Here is a 24,842-nt window from a genome sequence, read left to right as displayed (position 1 = left end):
TTGCAACGGACGTTTTGAAGCGATAGGTTCTTCTAGTTCAATGTTTTCAGTTGTTTTTTCGTAAAGTGGATGGTCAAGAATTTGATAATGATTTATTTATGGAAATGAAAAAAATCAAAAGAAGGGCTTGGGAGAAAGTTTTCTCGTTTTTTGTGGTCCAAGTGACACGGAAGAAAGAAAAAAAAAATTCATGGTTTTTAAATTCATTTTACAATCAAATACAGCATTTAAATAAAATATTTTTATCGGCAATTTGAAACGACGCTGTCTTCTTCGATACACGAACAAATCGTATCCGCAATGTCTGTTTTCGACGGTACACAATATTCCACTGACTACGGTATAAACTCGGTAAACACGTGAACAGCGGTAACAATGCACTAACGCACGTTTAACGCCTTTCGTGTGAACCAGTCCTGATACAGTGTATACACGTTACACGCACACTTAATAGTTAAATATAATACTCATAGAAACCGGTGGCGTATCCAGGGGTGGGGTTAGGGGATTATAACTCCCCTCGAAAACGTTTAATGTATGTATATTGTCTATTGATTATAATAAAAACACACAAAATTCAAAAAAAATTGAATGTTACATTTTTTATAACCCCTCCCGAAAAAAAAAATTCTGGATACGCCACTAGTAGAAACAATAACTCGTCGACGGGGATTAAACGGATCGGTTATCGTTATTTTTACTATTTTCTGAAATCGGAGCATTTTAGTGTTCCGAAAATTTCCTGGGGACAACGGGACGAAAATGCGAAAAACTTTCAAAACGGTACGTTTACTGACCTTACGTATACGTTCACCAACCACGCGCACGTAAATGAAATATAACATAAACATACGATTTGCGTGTAAAACGAATGTATGTTTAACACATCGCACTATGCATATTTCGTGCGGAGTACACGTAATTTATCTGTAACACGACGTCAGTGTTCACGGCCCGGATTATCGTTCGGCCACTGAAATTGAACAATCATTGCGATCCTAGGCACTGGGTGTACGCTATCCACCCGTATCTCTCGTCACGTCGAAAACGCGTTCCTGTTATCGCGAAAATATCGCGCATCACGGTCGTATCATCCGTCTTTAGCGTCCGCGGCCAAACGGCTTGACTAAGTGAGAATAAAAAAAACTGTAACAATTCTGGAGGACCGTTTGGAGGATGGGGACTCCCATTGTCGATTCTTCGTGACGGACGGGAAGAAAAAACCGAATAAAAAAAGCGATTGTGTTGAAGGTATCTCCCCCCCTTCCCTCATCAACCGATCGGTCGAATCGGTAAGAATTGCAATCGTAAAATTGAAAACGCACACTTCTTAGCTTAGACTGATTGCTGTCGGTTATTTATCTTTTTTTAACACGACCGTTTCCGGAGAAGGGATCGTGGAAAAAGGCAAAATCTGTTGAACGTACATTGCACCACGTGTATCGCGTTGAAGAACAACCACAAGAGTGGTCCCTAGGAGGAGGAGGTGGGGGGGGGTGGAGAGAGGGGGGCGTATTGCGTGACCGAACGCGTCGGGACAGTTGCTGCACGTGTTCGGGGACGGGAAACGGTCGAAAAAATCATACGCGCGTTCCGCCGAGACGAGACGACCCGACGACGACAGCCGACGGGCGCGTTGATCCCGTACGTGAATCCCAGTACGGCTACGGAAGCCGAGAGACACCCCGACCCCACTCCCGGGGAGGGATGGCCGCCCCGGGTGCACACGAGTGTACCGCGACCGCGGTTACCGTCGACTCCGACTCCGTCGCGCACTCTTTCCGAACGTCGGGCACCGCCGAGTCGACGAACAACAACAACAACCGTCCCGGTGCCGTCCCGTTCGCGTGTCCGTTTTGCGCATGTGCGAGCGCGCACCGGTTGCCCCGACACGCGAGTCCGTCAGATCTCATTTGGAGACGGCATGAGTTCCGTTGCGCGGGCACGTCATCGTCACAACACGTTACCGCCGCCGCCGCCGCCGCCGCCACCTCCGTCGACGGTCTCGAACGCAGCAGTCGGCAACAAGCAGTCGTCGTTCCGCGGAAGGTTCGCGCTCTCTACACTCGCGCACGTTCCCGCTCGCGTTTCCACACACGTTTTATTTATTGTTCGACAGCAACGACCGCGTTCGCTGTTACTACACCGATTCAATTATTTTTACGTTATTAACTCGTAGTTTTTATTGTTGTTTATTTATTTATCGTCGAAAAACAAAAAATTAAACCTATTCGGGGTTTTTTTTTTTTTGTTTTTTTTTCGTTTTTTTTTTTTTTTTTTTTGTGCCGTGTCGATGTAATAACATGTATTACCGCGTACATGTTCGTTGACGCCGAGTTCGCGTACCATCAGTTTTTCTCCGCCATCCGTCCGTCGGAGTCCGATTTTCCGCTGCGGTCCTCTCGGTGATTGTTATTATTATTTTGTACATTTTTTTTCCCCCTTCCCGTCGCACCGCACGAGCATCGCACGCGCACCGCACTGCAGGAATACTCAGGCATCGCACCCGGCACACCGGACTGGATCGACCTCACGTGGGTCCCGTAGGTAAATATTTTACACCGACCGAATGTTGTTATTCGGCTGCATCGGTCCGAACGTCATTAAACAACACCCGTGGACGTGCGCACGGGTTACACGGCGTAATGTTTTACCCGAACGTCTTCCGTTTCCGTCGGTCTCGCGTTTATACTTATTTTTTCTCGGCCGCGCGAGATTTGTCCTCGTCGCAGCTAGTGGTTAGTTTATACATTTATATATATGATGGTCGTGTTAAGGTATATTATTCGTTTCTATAATTCCAACCGTACACATATCGTTTACCGTGTACAATGGGCGAACGTATAACATTAAATTAATCACTCCGGTATAATAACAGCGTTGCGATCACGGTCAACGGGTCCAGCGTGCAAACGAAAACTATGTGTTTTACCGTACAAGATCTGTCGTTACACGTTTTTCGTTTCGGATTCATTTCTAGGATATTTCGTGCGCGCGTTATAAAGACGTTCGGTATCATAAAATTCGTATTCGGCAACCGGTTCACGGTTTAGCTCTATTGTTGTGCGCCGTATTGTCTGCTAATTTTCCCCCTTGTCCCCTTGGTACCGTTTCAATACGTGATCTCCGTAAGCCCGTTTGTGTACGGTGAAAATTTAACACCGTTCAATTATTCGAAATCGCTGGGCGATGATACTGTAGTGGAAAAGCATAATATTCTGATATGATTTAATGGACGGTATTATTTTAATAACACTTGATAAATAATTGATTGTGGCGCGCGTGATAATTATACGTACTTATTAAAACGTTGTAATCGATAAAAAAAAAAAAAAAAAAAAAAAGAGAGAGAAAAACACAAGAGCTAATTTGCTTGTTGCTGAAATCGATTTTTTTTAAGAAATATGTATTGATCACGATTGTGATATGCGTAGCCCAGAGCGTTCATTGTTTTCCTCTGTGACTAAAGTTTTGATTATTTTATTCCGGCACGTGCACAATCGGTGTGTTATTCCGGACTCTCATATTGTCCGCCACGGTACTGGTTTCGACCGTGTATCGGATCGACGAAATAAAATTTCGACGTGGCATTTGCGCGAGAAAACATTAAAATGACAATTATCAGAAGAAATACCAAAAGATACTCGGGGTCGTGTTTGCCGGACGTTTTTCGGCATGGGAACGAAATGACCGGTAGTACTACGTTTATTCGGTAAAAACGCACGAGCTCGTCAGTAAGTAATCGTGTACTCCATCAACAAGCACGACCACGCGTTCCACGTAGCGGAATATAACATATATTAATTTATTGTTTATTACACGTATATAATTAATTTTTTTTGTTTTTTTTTTTCGCGCGTCCATTGTGTGACACTATACTCGGTTTGACTTTGACACGATACGCTTTCACTGAGATCGCTCTTCGACGTACGTTCGAAACGATGAAGGCCTGCACACGAAACGATTATACACTCGTGCACCCCGGGTCGCCTAATGTGCGCGTCATTAATTCATCGATTTCGCCAAAATCCGAAACGATTATAGCGCGGCCCGAACATGCAATCGTTCCACCTCACTTTCTGCAATTAAACCGTCGTCGTAGTAGCAAATGTGCGCACATGTCGTCTTCGATCGGTGTACTACATACGCAGTGACACGTGGTCACCTGTGCACGTATTATTATACACCTGTGGAGAGGATACGTTTAATAATCGTCACGAAAACATTGTCCGAAAACACTTAAATTGTTTTAAAACACTTAATTTTTTCGAGTGCTCTACAGGTTTTTGTTATTTTATCCCGATCGCCCTTCGATCCCTTTGCACGAATCCGGTGAAATCGGTCAGTTTCTCATCGGCCGTGAATCCCCGGCGGACGTTGACACCCGTTTGCGAAACGTTCAAAAATAACGTTGTCTGCGCGTGTACCGTGTCGTGTACGTGCCATCTGAAAGTGCCGGGAAATCGGTTCCCGATAAAATCCGTACGGGTGAGGTTTTTTTTTTTTTCATTCGCGCCCGACGGTAGAATCGGTTTTGAAATGCAAATTATTACCATCGCATTTGCGCCTGCACAACGGTGTCGTAAAAATCCGGTCGTTCGTAGGGTATGAATAATTCGCGATTCCGTACTCGGTTGTAAAAAATAATTACCCCCGTCGATGCTGCGCGAAAACGATTATCCGTAAGTTACGGGAGATTCCTTCGATATAGGATTTCGTTGTCATCGCTATAAAATAATTCGATAAGATTGATCGTTGATCGACCACGATTACCTCCACGTTATAATAGGTGTTGCCATGCGATAAACGTATACTAAACGGTATCTCTCCTTCGCAGTGGTGTCTTTCTACCGTTAAGACTGTTATTATCAATTGTTTTTTTTTTTCGAGATTTTCCAAAATATTTTCACGCATTATCCTTATGTGGACGAAACATATTATAAAATAATTTTAACGCAATCAATATGTGCACTTGGAACGTTGAGTATCGCGAAGCCACGTGTTGTGTGTTTCGTGGTACGGATTTCGTACCATTTTTTTACTTTATCGAAACGCCAGTGTATATATTCGTAGACACTTGAATACTTCCTTATCTTTTTTTTTAGTGTTACATATATATATATATTTTTTTAACCACATGTCTATGTATTAGCGCGGTAGATAGTTTTAAAATACGAAACGTGGAATAATATACACGGTTACAAGCTGATCTCGCGTAAAACATTTCTCGTCCGGTAAAATATAATAAAATAATATAGTGTTACTGTACTTTGCACTCGCGTCGCTCAGAGTAACCGTGTGCACAGTGATATACTTATTACATATTATATATTAAATAGTGAGCCCCGCCCGTATTACAATAATAATAATAAATGAGCGGTTTCGCTTGCCAAAATTTCGTTGACAATCGCATATTTAATTATACTAGTTAAATCATCGTCTGTTGTTACATCAACTTGTAATCGTCAAGCACGAGAAAATTACTGCGACCAATGAACCGTTAAGTCGTTTTTATCACTCCGAAGATTATTAAATAAATTGGGGTGTTTATCTGTTTCAACAGCATAATTGCGCACGCACTTGATGTATGTGACTTGTTAGTGTTTCTAACTTGACGTTAGTGTGTGTCTTGTACATGTAAGTTTTCTGAAAAATATAATTCGTTGTATCGCGGCGCGTATATATGGTCCTTTAGTACGCAGACGAAACTTTGACAAACCAATAGCAGAATAGGATGCACGATACGTTTTGAAGTATAGAGTTTTATGTAATGATCATTCACCATATATTACATTTATACATACTTATACGTGACAAAATATAACTTCAGAATATAATATAACCATCGGATTTCTTACCGGACGAGAGAAAATCAATTGATTACTAATAATATTTTAGTATTTTTTAAACTTCTTGAACACATCGGAGCTACGTATAGACAATCATGGTAGAACATAAATAAAATACAAATAACCGCTAATAGTTTTATTTAGGGTTGAAAATTTCGAAACCTTGGTTTTTTTTAAAATCTATTGACTAGTCATTGTGACGTATGCACACACACATACACGCATAATATAATATATACGTATATTTATTGTTCGAAGAGCACAATGCGTTTTTAAAGAATTTTAGAAAATTGCTAAATAAATGGTCTATTAACGTGATTAACGTTATGGTTCGTTATTTTTATTTTTTTTACTATTTTTTATTGTTGAGAAAAAAAAACTCCATCAAATATTGTATCTACTCTACATGCATGTTGTAGAGTTATTAAACGTATATTATGTATAGGTAAAAATAATTAAGTTACTAGTGGTGTAGGTTTATAATAATTTGTACAAATAATTGATCAAACATTTTACTATCATCCATTATGAGTGCATGTTATATCAAACATCTCATTTTTGTATTAAAGACAAATGTTATATTTGTGTCACTCGACTGTTAAACAATGTTATTATTTAGTTCGAGATGTAATGGAAAGTTAACGCGCATTTTCTAAATTAAAATCATGTCCTTTATTATGATAGATGTGTTAAATTATTTAATTTGATAATATTTTAATACTGAAGATGTAATTTAATTCTAAAATAAATTCTATGACGATTAAAAATGATTGACAGACAATTATATTCTATCACATGCCTAAATCCTAATTGTAATAATTATCTCTCGCACGACGACCAAACACCATGAATTGAGTATAAACTGTTTTTTATATCATAAAAATAAATAATAATAAAAGTTAATTGTATAAGGCATTTAATTAATTATTTTATTTGTATATAACTAAAGTTAATATGGTGTTTGAAAGTAAATTCTTCAGAAATGGAGAGAAAAAAATTAGGAATTTTAAAAAATACACCTCCTAATCCAAAATAATATTTTTATAAGTGTAGAACTATTGTTAAAAATTAAATTGTTCTAAAACGTTAAATATATTTATTATAACGTAAAACAGTTTACAATAAGCAGAAATCATTAATTGGTAAGCATACCTACGCATTCGCCTTATAATTATTGAGTAATTAAACACATTGTGAAACTAATCTTTTTTCCTTCTATTTCGGGTGACAGTACACATATAATTGTTTTAAATTTTAATTACAATATTTGTTCGTATAATTTTTTTGTAATTACATTCGTTCAGTCTTTGACGTTGAATCGTAGCAAAATAATACGGTATAAGTACACGAATTTTCTTTCCGGCGAACATTTTCATATAACACTGCTTGTGTATGAAAAATAAAATAAAAGATTTATGCGGTGCTCGACAATGTTAGTAGCAGGAATTTGTTACGAACGATTCGATGGATATCATTATGCCGTACGTGTCTGGTAAACTGATTATGTCCCCGTGACTCGGCGAATAGGGTCACTGGGTTGTTTGCGGGGACCGTTTTTCTTTCTTTAATACACGTATGACATTATAACATTAAAATATAAACAAAACAGAACTGGAGCATGGTAAATCGTCCGAGGTATGGCAAATCGGTGTATAGGTGAACTCGAAAACGCACACGTTTTACACGTTTATTTCCCGGCTGCTTATCTTAACGACAGTGTCTCTCGACCGTGTATAGGTAGGTAAAACTTTGATGGACACAGCGAAAATATTGTTTAAAACATCGTCACTGGAACTTTTTGATACGGCAGCGTTTTATTACAGTGAGAAACCGCGCGTATATACGGCTATACGTACCGTTCGTATGAAAGTTTACTCCGCTAAACATTATCAGCGTCCAACAAAAAAAGAACGTACGAAGCTTACCCGAATTGATTATTTAGCTGCGTTGACAGCGAATTGAAACTTTAAATCGTACGAAGTTATTATTGTCAATATTTTTTTCCCTCGTGCACAGTTCAACGTACGATGTACGCGTTTTTTTTCTCCGATACTCCATATGAATGTTAATTACGAACATTCGTTAGCTACCGTTTGTTTTCTTCTGTACATTATCGAATGGACGCTCATGATTTATCCAAAATCCAGTTGGTTTTCTCGTCGTGATGCGTTCGACTCGAAGTCACTACAATCTCATCAAATGTCACGCGTTGACGCGCATAACGTGTAATAATATACCCGCGGGACGTTCGATAATCGGTTACACGGAACATGACTTTGAACTGTAACACGTTATTGTACTATTATCAGCAAATATGTGTTTCAACATTACATCGCGGCGTGTGATGCACAAAATAAATATTATAATAATAATAATAATGATATTGCATCCGGTTGATGAAATGCGATAAACGATTATTTTTTACGTGCGTTAAACACGATCAGAACGCAAACGAAACGTACCTGTAATTTTTTTTTATCCATTACACCGTTAGCCACGCGTTTAATCTTAAACGTTCTCGCGGTTTTCATTCCGTTACGAAGGAATTGAATAATAACGAGATCAAGCTCGCCGTCACGTAAACGTATTGTTGTAAATGCAGTGCGATATCGTAACGTACCGATAAATAATTTATTTCGATTGACATTGGGGGGAAATCGTCTGTACCCCGGACGGCAACATATATATGGCGCACGTGCACGCGTTGAGCAATAGGATTCATGGTACGCGTACGAGTCGGCGGAGCCGGACGGCCCTGACATTAGCCTTTGACTACAATACCAAGTAGACCGGCGCAGAGACACGTCAGTCAGACGGTATCGCGCCCGCAGCTAGCTTGTCCTCGATTCTCGCGCACATACTTCCAAACGGTTTTCGCCCACCCGTCCACCTCTACCGAACTTTTATGTCCTTCGCGTTTTCCTAACCGCGCAGCGACACTGTCTTCCAAGCGTGCACGCGTCGTACGGCAACGGCGCCACTGCTGTTCGCACAGGATTTCGCAAACAGTGCGATTTTTCGGGGGGGGGGGGGGGTTATTTCTCCCGTCCACTTTCAACTTCGTCGAACAATATAACTATCCTGATATCGTATAGTCACGTTAAAACGTATCTCCGATTAAAATCGATGATGAAATTCGTTTCACGTACGTGTTACCCGAAAACCGTTTCTGCGACCGATCGTTTTATCGGAATTCGTTCTTTTTGACCGCGGTTTGACGAAATCATAACAATAATAATAATTAATTATCTATACTTCTGTATTCCCGCAGTTGTACACTTTATTCTGCGTGGTCGTCTGGATTTTAAAATATCGTCGAAAAATTATACTCTCCGCGCAAACAAATATATTTTGGCTGTGATCGATAACGTGTATTGTACATCGCACAATCACTAGTTAAACTTACACGTGATTATTATTTTATTATTTTCGTATTCGTATTTGAAATATGAACCTGCACTTGAAATATAAGGATATAAGGAAAAAAATAAATCGAGTAAATGTCCATATATTTGTTTAAACGCAGTAAGGATAAAGAACAAATAAATGATTAAACAAAAATTGTTATCAATTCGATTGAAATAATAACAATTTGTTGTTGAAAATATTCTTTTGATAAGTCCAGTCAAATTATATTTTTTTCTTCAATGATTTATAGTAATTAAAAATAATTATTACCTATGAATTCATAAGTTTTATAAAAATTAATCAAGTATTTTTTACAGTTTAAACGTGTCATAAAATGTTTTATTATATATGAAGATAATGATGAAAGGGTTTGATTTAATATCGATTTTCCTCTGTGAATTTAGAAAATTAATTTGATCAATTCACTGGATCTAAAATTTAGATTATATTTATAATATTTATGATTATGTTTCGCAGCTTTTTATATTGATAATTTCGCAAGGCGAAACAATGTTGTGTGGATATGAAATAAATAAGATTTAATCGTATTTGTTTCGAGCCTTTTACTGTAAGTACAAATCGTTTTTAAAATATTGTACTCTATTGATTTATTTCGATACGTGACCTTCATGTTGAACCTAACATTTCTATGGACTTTGAAATCCTTAGGCATCGTTTTCGTATACAATTCGTCATCTTAACAAGAGTTTAATGAAACAAGGAGGGTTTATTTAATAATGTATGTAAATAGTTCCATCGTACAATTTAAAATCGAATTAACTTAAAATATCTAGTAAAAAAAATAGTAATGTATAATATTAAAATGTTTATCCTATATCTAAGCATTCAATCGATAAATATGAAATTGTGTATGGGTCAATCAAATCAATATGGTTTAAAATGAAGATGTTCCCGTTATTGGAATACTACAATTATATTAGTTGTAGGTTTAAGTTATTAATTCGTCTTAGAATGAGAGGTCATTCGTAGAGGGGGCCAAAACTTGTCATCTGTAATTATTACTGTATTATTTGATTTAATAATTGCAGTCACGTAATAGTGCATATACTTACATATTTTGATTGATGATACTCAGCATCGTGGGAAACTCATAATTATATTTTTAATGGCTATAAAAAAAAGACTCATTAATTTTTTTTAATTTGAAAATAATTTGACATTTTTTTCATAATGAATAACTAATTCGATTGAATATACTTCAAAAATTCCATAAAATAAAAAATGAAAAAATGCGCTCTCTTATTTTTTTTTTTATAACATATTCATTTTTAAATTGGTAGAGCAGATGCATCAGCACATTTTGAGTATTTTTCTGAATATTTAAGTCTATTAAATGAAAAAAAATTAAAACTAATACACAATTTATTTTATATCTATTTGGGTTTAAATTTTGTAAAATATTTTACTGCACAAATACCTAATAATAATAATTAATAATTAAACGTAAAACAATATTTATTTATTTGATGATATTTTAAATCATTACTATCTACTAGATAAGTAGGTAAATGTATGACAAAATATTTCTTTAACAAAATTTACCATAATATATGAATATTTTAACTTAAATTTGAAAACAACTATATGCAGTAGGTATATGTATATACGATGTGTTGATAAAAAAAGTCTTTCAGACTTCAATGTCGACCAAAAATATGTTAACCTTCAAATCGAATACGTTATTGATGTTGAATGTTAAAAAATTGAAAAACGTTTATCTTATTCTCATTAGTCTACTTAATATTGAATTACATAATACTCTTATATGATTAATTTAGATTGTGATTAAGATTAGATTAGAGTGTATTCATGTTTGGTTAAATTGATTAGTTCGTGGCGCATCATTCGTTAAACTCATTTCTGTTAATAGTTCCAAGTGTATACATATATTATGTTGACTTTATTACTGTAGCCGTTGTTGTACACGATTATAAGTGAATTAATGGTAACACGTTGACAATCCAAATGCGCGATGTGATCGGTACTGAATCGTAACTTGTGCGTACGTGCATCTAACGCAATTATAATAGGTCACAATAATTATTGTCCTTTATCTTGGCTTCGCACCGGACGGGGTCGTCTTAATTTGTCGCTTGTGTGTGTGTGTGTGTGTGAGTATGCTACGACGGATCGCTATAAATTACGTTAGCCCGTCAAACGTTTGCGATGACCGACGTTTAACGCGCGGGGCGTTCAAATCTCCACTAGACTTCGATCATGATAATATTTCGCATTCGTCGCGTTCGCAAATGTGGCACAAGCGCGTTTTCGATGCGTTTCGGTGGGATTCTGTTGGTGACCTTGGGTTCGCCGTTCGAAATAATAATAATTTTACCGTTGTCTCGCGTGTCACGGAAACACGTTAAACGCAACGAATGTGTTATCGTGCAGAGAACTCCGGACCGGGTGGACATGGCCCAGTTACGTGTTATGTCCATGTTTTACGGCGACGGACGGCCTACGATGGTGATCTATTATTTACGCGCACGTTGTATACGAACAAGCGGAAACCAGTAGACGAAACGCGAACAATCGTGTACCGTTCGCATCGTTCTTAACCGTCGCGAGTCGTACGCGGGTAAATCGTTGCGATCCGTACGGTATACGTGTGCGGAACGCGTTATAAGTCAAATTTCCGATATTTATCTACAGATTTCGGTTGCGTTGATGTAACCAAAAACACACGACGCCTATTCGAATCGTTCAAATATCATATATTTATGTGTAGTCGAGTACAAGATTGTGGTTTGTTACGAGCGTACACGTTTTACTGGAGTATAAATAGTGCCACTTTTAAACGTCTCAAATAACTTTTTTATGTTTTTTTTTTTTTTTATACTAATATTATACCGATGCTTTTATTGTTATCGCAGTATTGTAATTAATAATTTCTACGCCCAGTATAATGAACAAACAAAGTCACTTCAATCGCTGATTTTTGTAACATTTCTTTGTAATGTTACAAAATATTATGTATACATGACCTCATATTGTTATGAACGGTGTTACGATATTCTATTTTATTAGAATATTTTTTTCCAGTGTAAAGTATACGCGCATGTGTAGTACCTTTATAAAATATTACGTTAAATGTAATCTATTTAACGTGATCAATAAAGGTGATTTAACAATATTATGTTCGCAGAGTTGGAAAAAAATCCAAGTAAACGACGGAGCGTTGCCGTTTAATTATACGTTCATAGGTGTACAGTATGTAAATCGTTAAACAATGTAAAGTATCACCAAGTGGTCTGTATCATACGAGACGCTTCGACTAGTATCGAAAGCGATTATACGATAAAACCGTCTATAAAAAAAATAACATTTTATAATAAAATACTAACGTGCATATTGCGTTATACAGATAATAATGTAGAGGTACGTATCATAATTGCCCGAGCGCTGAAAAAATACACATACTGCTCATAGCTGTCGCAAGTAGAAAATAAAAACAATTTCTCAACATCACAATGTTACCGTTAATTATACATTGTTATGTAAACCAAATCGTGTCACGATTATCGAATCTGGAATATACTATGATTTCCGATAAGAAAATATTATAATTGTTATTTTTTATTTTTGTTTTTAAAATTTATTTTTATTCAATCCGTTACAGTGCAGAACAATAAGAATAATCGATGAAAATTAATAGATAAATACAAATAAATTTTAGAGGCCTCCCAGTAGAGGTACTGTTTATTGTAATCAATTATATAGGTATATGCGCACATACGCAGCGAATATTGAGATATGTCGGTAACGCAATAACGATGTGGTTTGCCGGGTTACCGTCTCATCACACGTGTTATGGTATTATGCACATAATATAATAATTATAATAATAATAATAATGATAGTGTATAACGTCGCCGATACATATTATAGTAAACGTGATAATATTTTATTCTAGAACAACGTGTAGCGGTATAACATCAGCAGGTCCGTGGAAACGTGTAACATTGAAAGTAATGACAAACAGTGTTACACGTTATCAAAGATAAATACGATCAATATAACAACGTCTGAATACCGATTGCCCTGAATATCGAAATACGGTACAACATTATTTTAGCATTTTGAAAGTTATAATTCTATCTAATATTGTTGACGACCGCGTTAATCATTACACCGTGTACGGAGTGTCTAATTCACATATATATATATATATATATACATATATGTTTCATTTTTTCAGCACTATGCACATCGCATTCACGGACGATATTATCATATTTTCGGTTATAATTGCAATAATAAATAACAGCTACCGTATGTAGAATAGTATTCGCATTCGTGGTGCAGTGTTTATTATTAAAATAGAGGTATTATTTCGTTGTTGTTACCTATAATACGGTTTCGTTTGAGCCGAATCAATTACTTATGCCGTTCTACAGGTCACGATTTACATTGCGTTCTCGTTACTAAGGTAACTTTGATCGCCACGTAGATGTTTGTTTTTTCTCCTAAGCTTTCCGATCACGGACCGTTGTGAATACGTTTTCTACGAAATCGAAGCGTTGGGAAAAAATCACCCGTTATATATCGAGTTTTTATGTTTTCATCCCAGACGGAATTACATAACATACATATATACGTTCTGTACGAGTGGATAAGGCTTGTCATACATTTTTATTTGTACAAGAGATAATAACGTAGTAGTGATATAGCATTTAATTTATTGCTTTGGACATCAAGGATATACCACTGTGTGTAATAATGTAAATATATAATATGTACGATATCAAACAATTTATAGTCGATTATAATATTCATTTTGAACTGTAAATAATAGTGTTTTACAACCGAAACTGTTAGGTTCGACCTTACCTTGGAATATTTAAATTTCGGTTGACTCGGTCAGCTCATCGCCGTTATGGTCCAACGTCCGAATGGACGTACGAGGTGGACATAAGGTTTGCCTTGTACGTGTACCTACAGGGTTGCTGCGTGTCGAACGAATAAAAATGTCAAATCACGACGATACCGATAATCGGATAATACATAAAATATCCATTCTGGCCTAAAGTAAATTTCAAACCGAGATCGGATCGTCATAAACTTTAGTCACTTATATATATATGCATATGAACACGATAAATAATAAATAGCCCCACCAGTCGGACCCTGCGCTCAAAGGTTGCGATGAAATTCGACAACTTTATTTTTATTTCATTTCTCATTGTTCATATTCAGCTAACTCGGGCGATGGGCTTCTTTCGTGGTTTTCTCCATCACTCTTGCACGCGTGTCCGTAACGGTATACGGTCTCTTGCGACAGCGAAAGTTGCATTTCCGCCTCGAAACTGGTTCGGTCGTATAGGCATAACGCGCGTGTGAGTGTGCGATTATATTATATAGTTTTGCTTTTTACTACCTTTTTACTACCACAACACGCCTATGAATACTACTATTACTCTGATTACCATGTACACTGCTCACTTGTGCACGTAATACGTAATAATACAACCGTCGTACGTACTCTTTCACGACGTCCTCGTCGGTTATGACGTATCGAACGCGTAAAAAACGGTCGTTTGAACCGCACAAAGCATAATATTTTTGTCCGTTACTTAAGCTGCTGAACGATTCGGTAATCGGCGATTGTCTTCGCGGTGCTGCGGCACTACACATATTACATATATACATATAATTTATTATAGTACATAATACATGTATTTCATAATGAATACGGTTGAAGTGAGTGTCGAACGAATAATGCTGAAAAGGGGGAGCAAAAAAAAAAAAAAAAAATGAACGGAAAAAATCACAGTAAACCTATTTATGCCTAGTGTTTATAATTAAATATTATAGATCACACGCGCACGATGATTTTACTAACGATTGTACTGATGTTTACTTAATGACGATACCGTAAACCAGTGATTTTTAACCTTTATAACAATACGGCTGCAACGGGCATACTTACAATAAATAATATTATACGTATCTACGATAAGTCCTATCAGTTTTCATCGAACATCGATAACAATACTGGCAAATATTTATAAAACAATTTGTAGATTTATCACGGCACACCGGTTGAAAACCACTGGCGTAAATGATCTGTACGAAAATCGCGAAGTAAATTGATTCAACCAATAATAACATTATCGAGTGCCATTTCAGAGGTCGCTCGTGAGTCCGTTCGCGTAGTGCATAGTTTACGTTGTCATCTGGAACGCGGCGAAGAAACGTCGAGACAGAACTAGCGTCACGATTGCGGGTTTCGACGTGCGTTTCAGTGTCCACCTGTTCAGACGGTGTCGGCGGTTTTATTAAAAGTTTTCGACGGACGGCTTCGGGTTGAAACTTTCCACTCGCTGAACGAGAATGTATCGCACGTCGAAGTACATAACGCAAGTTTAATTTTTCCGACCCAAGGTCGACCGGTAGCCAGAACGAATTGAACGGTGCTTACGTTTTATGTCGTATACGTATCGCTGGACCCATTGACCGTGACAAATAAAACTTTTTGCTCGTTTAACCCGTTTGTGTTACTACACGAACGGGCTAAAACAAGACAAAAAGTGTTGTTCGTAATTCGACGTACGCCAATCGGTTCTTCGGACTTTTCCATACGCGTACTCGTTATAACACGAGCACCGACGTGTTAATAAAAGTAAATATTGTTTCAACATCGTACCGTTCGAAACCGCCGTCGTGTCGACTGCGTTCCGCGTTGTATTCCGGTGCATTCGAGTGACGACCGCAAGAGGAAGACATTACTATTACATTAGCACCAGCTTACACAACACCTGTACCTGTGGGTTAGGCTTGCATTCGGTTCCAATGACTCCATTGAGTTAAGGCCGAAAACCCGTTCTCTCGACCGTACGGCAACAGCCGTAATACATGCGCGCCCGGCAGTTGAACCGCATTTCAATTGCCCGGTTAACAAATATTGACGAAAACAAAATTAACCGTCCGATAAAACGCGCGTGAATCCGATATCGCTATACGACGAGCACATATAATCCAATCGTTTCCGAGAAACGAAAAACGGATTTCATAGGTAAAACGACCGATGTACCGCCTGTACGTTTTTAATACACGAGTGCCTACTGTAAATAGCTGCTGTTTGAAAAACGTGATATGATAAAGTATCACCGCGAGAATACGGGCGAGTTTTGAGAGCGTGACACTCGAGAACGGAACGAATTGAAAAAAATGACGCGTGCGTGCGTGTGTGTGAGCGTGCGCGCACGAAGTCGGCAAAAAACGACACTCGTGTTGGATTAAAAACGAGACCACTTTAGCGGATTCGCAGTGCCGACGGGATAAGGAGCGGAAGAGGTTTTCGCGCTCGTTTGTCCGTGAAAACTAATCTCGTCCGTGTCGTATGTTTTCCGTCAGATCATCGAATCCGGATCCGTTAAAAAGGAATTCGTCGCGAACGAATAACGAGCAGTAGTAACCTTTGCGCGTGTATTACATCATCGAGTGTTGCCCCGTCGTTTGTCGTCGTCGCGTAAGGCGTATCGTTATTTTCGGCGCTGTTTATCGAATATTCGTGGGACCTTTGGCGGTGGACAACGGAAGCCGCAAGCCGATTGTAAGTTTAAAGTTACGAGTTACTTTTATTATTAGTTAACTTGTAAAAGTTACAAGTTAATTAGAAAGAAAAGTAACTCGACTTTGTTAAAGATAAGTTAATTTTTTTCCCCGTACAATCAATAATGACACTTTTTGCCTAACCAATATAGGTAGGTCATAATTTTTAAAACAAATATACGTTATTTTATTAACTGCTGTGGGTACTTACATGCGTAAATCAATTACGAAACCAAAAAAATGATCGAATTATATTAATCTATTATTTTACTTACAAATCTTCATCTACATTTATACAATTTTTTTTTTTTAATTTTGCTTCGCTAATACTCGTTAAACTGCAATAATAAAATTCAGGTTATACATACGTTGTAATCAAATTCAGGCTGTGAATACGTAATAATATTAGAAGTACTCGTTACTCGTAATACTTTCAACATACAGGAAGCAATACGAAAATAATATTATAAAATCTAACTTTTGACAGCAGACTCGCTTGAATTATTTGCACCGCCACCGCAGTAAATACGTGTAAATATAATTTCTACGAATGAACATGATAAAGTCGTCGATTATAAATTATTGTAATTATAAGCAATAGTATATTATGTAAGTTGTATAAGCCATTAGATACTTGTATTCATGTACATTAATCTGATATTTGTCGAAATCCAAGAATCGTGCTAAACAGTTCGACGGTATTTAATTATTAATTTATAACAACACGTTGTTTAAAACACCTGCATAACAAATGCACGATATTTCCGATCATTATTATTTTTCTCGCTCAAAACGCTGTTTGAAATCCATGGATTTTATGTAAACGGACTCGTGGGGAACAAAAAGTTGCTCGAAGGAAAATCAAAAAAAAATCAACTCGTTACAGAACACGGTTAGAAGCACCTTAAACGTTTTAACTCGTCAATGCCCAGCCTAGATGTGCTCTGTGCAACCGTTTACGGTGCGTCACGCGTGTTTCGCGCGCACCGCGATCACATAGTCGTACTCTCGTTGTGATGATGATCGTTATCACGATCATCATTGGGCTGTGCAACGAGAACGCGGGAGAGCTAACGGTTTGCGAGCGAACGAAAAAACGATTAGAATTACAAAAAAAAAAAAAAAACCAACAATAACGTTTGGGTTTACGTGTCCGCCGGACGGGAGTCGTTGCAGCGAAGTTGTACCCGGGAGATTAAACAAACATTACGCGTCCGTCCGCCGGACGGTTTCTCGTTTTCCGGTATCCAACGCGTTTAACAATGTACACACGAACCCGGTGCGTGGATCCGTGCACGCCCGTCGCATCGTAATCCACCACTGGGATGGTCGTCGAAACCGGTCCGCGGGTGAGGTGTTCAACGTGTCCGCGGTGTGTCCGCGGGCGATCGCGACGCCGCGTAACAGCCGGCCGACGTAACGCTGCCCGAGCGCGTGGCCGACTCTCAAATGTAATACGTGTTCTTATGTAATATTCAACAACTACACCGGTGCAATGCACACGTGAACGTGTAATTATTGTTATCGGTGTATTATGTACCGAGGAAGTAAGATTCCATTTCGTCGTGCGCCGCCGGTGCCGTACGTGGGCGTCGGTTTTTTTTTTTTTTTTTAAAATCTTCCTGCTCGCGCGGCACGTTTCCACGACGACCTTGATCGAACGAGTAGGCCGAGTACCCGAACCTGAAAAACGGTCTCGTCGCACACAAGCCGGTTACGATAACGTTCGCGGTGTGTTGCCGGCCGGTAGAAAGTGAAACGGAGAGAAAACGTGGTGGCGGCGCTCGGTAAAGTTTTCGTTGCGCGCATCGTTTCGATACGATTACGCCAAATACGTGTCGCTCGCGTTGTTTTGGAGTTTCGCGGGTGTGCACGTTTGTCCGAGGGCAGAGCAGGAGAGAGCCGAACGGGGTGCACGGCACGACCTTGATCGACAATCGGCCGGTCGGTCGGATATTGTTGCGGGCGAGATTAAAACGTTGATTACCACAATGTATTGCAGCGTAACGTAAAATAACGTAACACGAAAATAATCACGTGCGATAACGATTCGGACACGAAGGTTTTTTTTTCAGTCATTTTTCTGTATCCGATCCGGATAATGCGCAACAAATAGCATTACAATATTTCTACAACGATTCGCAGTACAATATCTCCGAGTGCCGGCCAACGGCGTGCACGTAAAACACGATTATTCGTACACGCGTCGCTTGGTGACACACAAATGACGCTTTATGTATCTGCGTAGGCGTATCCGCCGAGTGTTTTATCCCGATACGTTTTCTTTCCGTTTCAATTTCGATCCCCCTACCCTCCCCGGACTACCCGCCGGTGCCGTTGATCTCGTTTTTCTCTCGACGCAATTACAAACCATCCGTAACGTTCTATTGCAGTCGTACGAGCCTTTATGTGGTACGAATAAGAACGTTGTTGTTAACGCCGGGCGACGAGTCAACCGTGGCCGAGGGTGACGTCGAACGGCAACGGTGATATCGCGTTTGAAGATAAACACTCCGCAATAGCAGTCTCTCGTCGCGACCTCCGCTTCCGTATCGTGAACTTTTTATCGTTTTTAGTTTCATTTCCCCCACCCCTCTCCCCTCCCCCCCTCGTTCGCGCTGCCTAGAAATCCGGGCCTTCGTTCGGATCAGTTACGACTGTTTTCCATTCGATGTCCCTAACGATTACAGTTCTTTCGTTTCGACATAATTCGTTACGTACGCGCGTACGCGTACACAGTGTGCAGTAATTCGTGTCTTACCGGTGTTCGCCGACGGCATTTCGAATGGTCCGCGGTCCGCGCGAGGACCAAACCGTTGCCGGGTACATAACTATCCGGACGGCGAACGTCGGTGTTTCGTATTACCGCGTCGGAACGCCGCGTAGTTTTCGTTGTTGTTATTTTACCAGTGCCGCAACTACACACTACGGGGCTGGGGTATGCAAATCTGAATTTGGGGCGAAAATATTTTTTCAAAAAATTATTTGCATACTATAAATAAAATACGTTAACCGGTGTTTATATCATTGAAGATAGTCTGGTGGATCTTTAATCTTAAATGACCTGTATTAATGTAGATCTGCATTATTTTCTGCTATTTCTGTTCTAAGAATTAATATTACCATAGGATTATAAATACTCAAGTACCTAATATAATAGTATTTATAATCGATCATATTGCATTTTGTCATTGGCAACTAGTTAATAGTTGGGTATGTTATTTGATTATAAATATTTAATAATATGATAAATCAGTTTTTTACACTTATCAATTTACTTCGGTTAAAAAGTCTATAATCATTATAATGTCTATAATGCATCGTGTGGGGCCTATAACGGTTTGGGGCCCGATGTGCAATGCACACCTTGCACATCCGGTAGTTGCGGCACTGCTTGCGGAACACGGCTAACGGTTGTTTTTCCGTTCTCCGAACGATCGTGTTTCTCGTTTTCGCGCACGCAAATCGTTTCCCCGTTCTTCGTTGGCAAACGGTTTCCGCCGTACGCAGTTATTATCTGTATTGCACGGCAGAAACGCAGCCATGTTATCGGGCGCGTCGGCACCGTCGTGGAAACCGTAAGCGGTCCGCGGTTTTTTTTCCTCCCGGAAAAACCGCGGTCAACGATTAAACGGTATCCGCGGTAACGACCGTTCACGATCCCCTTCGCGGTATTCGCACCTTCAGTGGTATCCGACGGCCAACCGTTGTGCCCGGAGTTCGCGTCGCGTTCGAGTAGTTTAGCTACCGCGGGCTCGTGCGAAATAATTATTTTTGCAGTTCAGTACAATCTTCGGGTGAACAAAAATCGTCTAGATCTGTTGAATTTTTTTTTCATTATTTTCATTGAAACTTCTAGAACTTTTCTAGAACTGGGACCGTGCGCAGCGGCCCTATACCCAACATTGCTCTGATGTACGATAACTGCCATTCAATTCGGTGCCGTTTTCGTTTAAAATTATCGTTTTCCCTTTCGCACTACTTGCGTTCGTTTAGCGTTTCTGCGGAACCCGACGATCGCCGGTGCGATTTCCGATACATCTCTTTTTAACCTCGTGTCCGACCGGAATGACCGCGGCGCTCCTACAGCTCGATCGATCAGTACGTCGCTGCGCATCGATCGCGTTCATGAGATTCGCGCGCGCGAAAACCGTAATCGATCGACACGCACGATTCTAATTGTTTCCACGCCGTGCGCCGGTTTGCGAGGTGAAACATCGTTTTGGATTTCGGTTCATATACGAATTGATCAACAACACGCGTCACGTTATAACGTCGTTTACGTAAACGATCAGTTCTTAAGAAATTCAAATATTTTTCTCCCTTTTTTGGTTTTTTTGGTATTTCCGTCGGCTTGTTCGATATCCAATTGCTATTGTTTTTGTTCTTTTTCTTTATTTTTTTTTTTTTTACTTTTCCCATCACAGACGCGGTGTGTCTAATCGACGAATAATTGGAAACCCCTGGTTCACCCTTTTCGTCTAAATTATGGTCTGGACATGTTCTCACTATATAGGTGGTACACGGTCTCGATCCTATTAGTTTTTTTTTCGCCCGGTACACCCAGTTCAAAAAACGAAGGATAAAATAAAATCTTCAAACGTATAAAAACAAGGTTTATTGACTGGTCTCACATCAAACGGTATCGTGGGGAAAGAAATACAAAAAAAAAAAAAAAAAAAACGGGTTCAGGTTATATATTACACACACACACTTCCTGACCGTATTCCACATTAACGTTGGATAATATTATTCGTATTATTCAGTGATCCGATCTGGGCGCGTTAGAGTTATCTCATTACAATAGTAATAATATTTTTCGTCTGCAATAACACCGTCGTGTTACTTTTAATTCAAACGCACGCAGTTGAGGTACCGGTTATATTTGTTGTCGCGTACGTTATTTTTACTGTCACTTTCTTTTTATTATTATTTTATTTATTAAGATTTATAGTTTTTATTATTTTCAACTAAAATTATTATGTCGTTTCTCGAAAAAAAAAAAAAACCTTTAATTATATGTTAATATTTATTTTTTAAAGGATCGATTTCTTAGAAGTTTTATCAAATATGTGGTTAATAATCGACCGATAAACTATGCACGCGTTCTTTACTGAAAATTGTTTTTAAATATATTTTCTATAGAATAATAATCATACAAATGTAATATTTTATTAGATTTTGTACACGTCATTTATAATTGGTAAAATTAGATTGTATAATGCGAATAACATTTAAACTTGAATTCAAATTAGTATTACATCATGTTATGTTCATGTTATGAAACACTTATGAGAATACTTGTTCAACTTTAAAAATAAATTAATGATATTCAGTCCGTCGGAGGTGAACCAATTCGTTGTTTCCTCTTCAGTTATGCAAAGAAAAGTATTACTTCAACTGTAATAATCGAACATAGATTTATATAATCATAAAAATAAAAGAAAACAAAATTAATGTGATATATAAACGCAAAGCGTCGAGTAAGAATGGGGCGCGTCATCAGCGACTACACAGTATACAGTAAAACTCGCTTAAGACGCTGTTTTCTGCCGGTCCCTTAACATATTTTTTGCTAGTCAAAGCAAAAACTACCTGTTAAGATGCTCGATTTTTCTCAATCTAATCGGATAAGATGCTCTTTTGTTCAGCAGATTACGACAAAGTGCAGTAACTATGTGAAAATAAAAATTGAAATTTTACTCGTTTAAGAGTACTGTACGTATTTAATCGAATTATGAGGTTTAAGACAATCAAGTATCAACTCCTACAATTATTGCTGATTTATAATACCTATCTGCAATTCGAAAAGTATTGTCAGAGTTTTAAGCAAACAAAAATAGATATATTTTTTTTTAATATGTTATAAAACAAAAAAAAAAATAATAATAGAAATACATGCGTATATTGATAAACGTATTTATTTATATTTTAATTAAATTCAATAGAAAAAATATATGCAATCATATATTTATAAATGTTTTACCTGTTAAATTATGTTACCTAAATTATAAAAAAATAAATTCGGTATTTTAATGACTTTATTTATTTTCCTAATACTATAAAAAAAATTGTCAAACATTTGATATTTTCAAATTATTAATAAAGAGGAGGTTATTGACAAACGAAGTAAATTTTTAACTAATTACCATACATAACTATTATATTATTATCTTACTTTTCTTTTATCCATAATTTATATTATATCATATTATTATTATTATATTTAATTATTACATGCTCTTATTTTTGTTATCATAATACTATATATAATTACATACACATATATTATTAATGTATTATTATTTATATATATATATATAAATATTATTTTCTGAGACTTACATCTATAAAAACAAGGAAACATCTTTAGTGATAAACGTTACAATGTAACGTCAAAATATAAAAATTATATTTATAATTTTCAAAACTGCTAAATAAATATTATTATTATTATTTATTTTTATTCCCGCTTAAGACGCTTTCTCGCTCAAGACGCTCTAGTGAGATGGTCCCTTAAAGAGCGTCTTAAGCGAGTTTTACTGTAATTACGGCTATTATTGCTACTCGATTGGAATAGAAATCTAATATTCAATATTTATGTAACTTACTGTACGTTGTGCGGTCGAACGGAAAGCCTGTTCTAACTAGAACACCTAGGGTACTAGGTACCTCGGAATGACACGTAGTGACTATGTACTGATCGAGTTTTGTTTTTTATTTATTCCAGACCAACCGGCGCCACATTAGCAGTAATGTGGAAAAAGGATTTCAAGAAACTAAAACTTTTGCTATGGAAGAATTTGCTGATACAGAGGAGACACCCCATCCAGTCGTTCATCGAACTTCTGCTGCCGGCCATTATGGCGTGCGTGATGGTCATGTTCAGGTCGTGGGTACAACCCGTCGAGTTCACCGAAGTTACCAGATATCAACCATTCCCCATATCGGTGCCGCCGTTGATTCTGGGCTACAGGCACGGGTGAGTTGAATTATAATACTTTAATGGCAGGTTAGTATATAGCAATAGCAAGTATTGCGCAGTGATGAACCTTACACTGCAAGGGTGCCCATCCCATGGTGGTCACGTGTTACGAAATTTAAAATTCTGAGGACTATATCGACATCGCTGTTGTCCCTCTCCTCGTGAAAAAAGTCCATCCCCCAAGTCGAACGTGCACTTTTTTCCCCTCTTGGTGGTCTGTTATCGCAACGCTGTCGGTGTTGAATATCAAACGCGTAAATATACGGGTAGGCACATGAAAAAGAACGTGAACGCACTATTATATTGTATTGTATTATATTTCCGGCGAGGAGCGCGTTCCGTCGAAAATCCGATGATGATGCGCGGGGACCTCACGCGGCGCGAGCAGGGTTTCGCAATAATACAGCAGCGATATATTGCGTGCCTTCCCTCCTCGACTTCCTTCTTCCCCACCACCATCGGACAAATATAACGTACACGACAATGGGTTCGGTAATATGAGGAAATGAAATCCAGTGTGATGACTGTATGGATTAGCGCGTCTCAACGGTGAAAATCAAACTGTGTGCGCGAACACATAAATAATACGGCAATAATAATATAATGGTAATAATAATAATAATAATAATAATAATTATTATTTTTATACTATTATTATTTCGTTGTTGATTTATTCGTCACCGCTGCCGCCACTACTACGGACGACGACGATGACGATGTCTCTAATAAAGAATCCACAATACCCTTGAACGCACAAATATTAATTTTATTATCGTACATACACACAAGATAGCTGCTGCTACTGCAGCAGCAGCAATACCGTAAATAATAGATTTGTTTAATGAAAAAAAAAAAAAAAAATAATGACATTGTAATAATTGTTTTACAGATGGACCATAGCATGGGCTCCACATCATCCGGTATTAGAAAAAGTCTTGAAAAACGCTTTCACCGACATCCCTAATCTGAAACGTAAGTCCGGAATCATATTGTATGAGAATAAAATATATACATAAATATATAAT

General features: G+C 38.0%; 1 protein-coding gene across 1 annotated transcript in view; it reads left to right on the top strand.

The window, feature by feature from the left end:
• Window positions 1-2,245: 2,245 nt before the first annotated feature.
• Window positions 2,246-24,842, top strand: part of LOC112693431 (ATP-binding cassette sub-family A member 1) — a 33,586-nt gene continuing 10,989 nt past the window's right edge. Inside the window, exons 1-3 of the mRNA XM_025568496.1 lie at window positions 2,246-2,547; window positions 23,563-23,814; window positions 24,707-24,789. Coding sequence (XP_025424281.1) covers window positions 23,588-23,814; window positions 24,707-24,789 — 310 coding nt within the window. The 5' untranslated portion in view covers window positions 2,246-2,547; window positions 23,563-23,587. The remainder of the gene's footprint in view (window positions 2,548-23,562; window positions 23,815-24,706; window positions 24,790-24,842) is intronic.

The sequence above is a fragment of the Sipha flava genome, unplaced genomic scaffold, assembly GCF_003268045.1.
Source record: "Sipha flava isolate LNK unplaced genomic scaffold, YSA_version1 86_pilon_pilon, whole genome shotgun sequence".
Lineage (NCBI taxonomy): Eukaryota > Metazoa > Arthropoda > Insecta > Hemiptera > Aphididae > Sipha > Sipha flava.
This window is presented reverse-complemented; position numbering and strand designations above follow the sequence as displayed.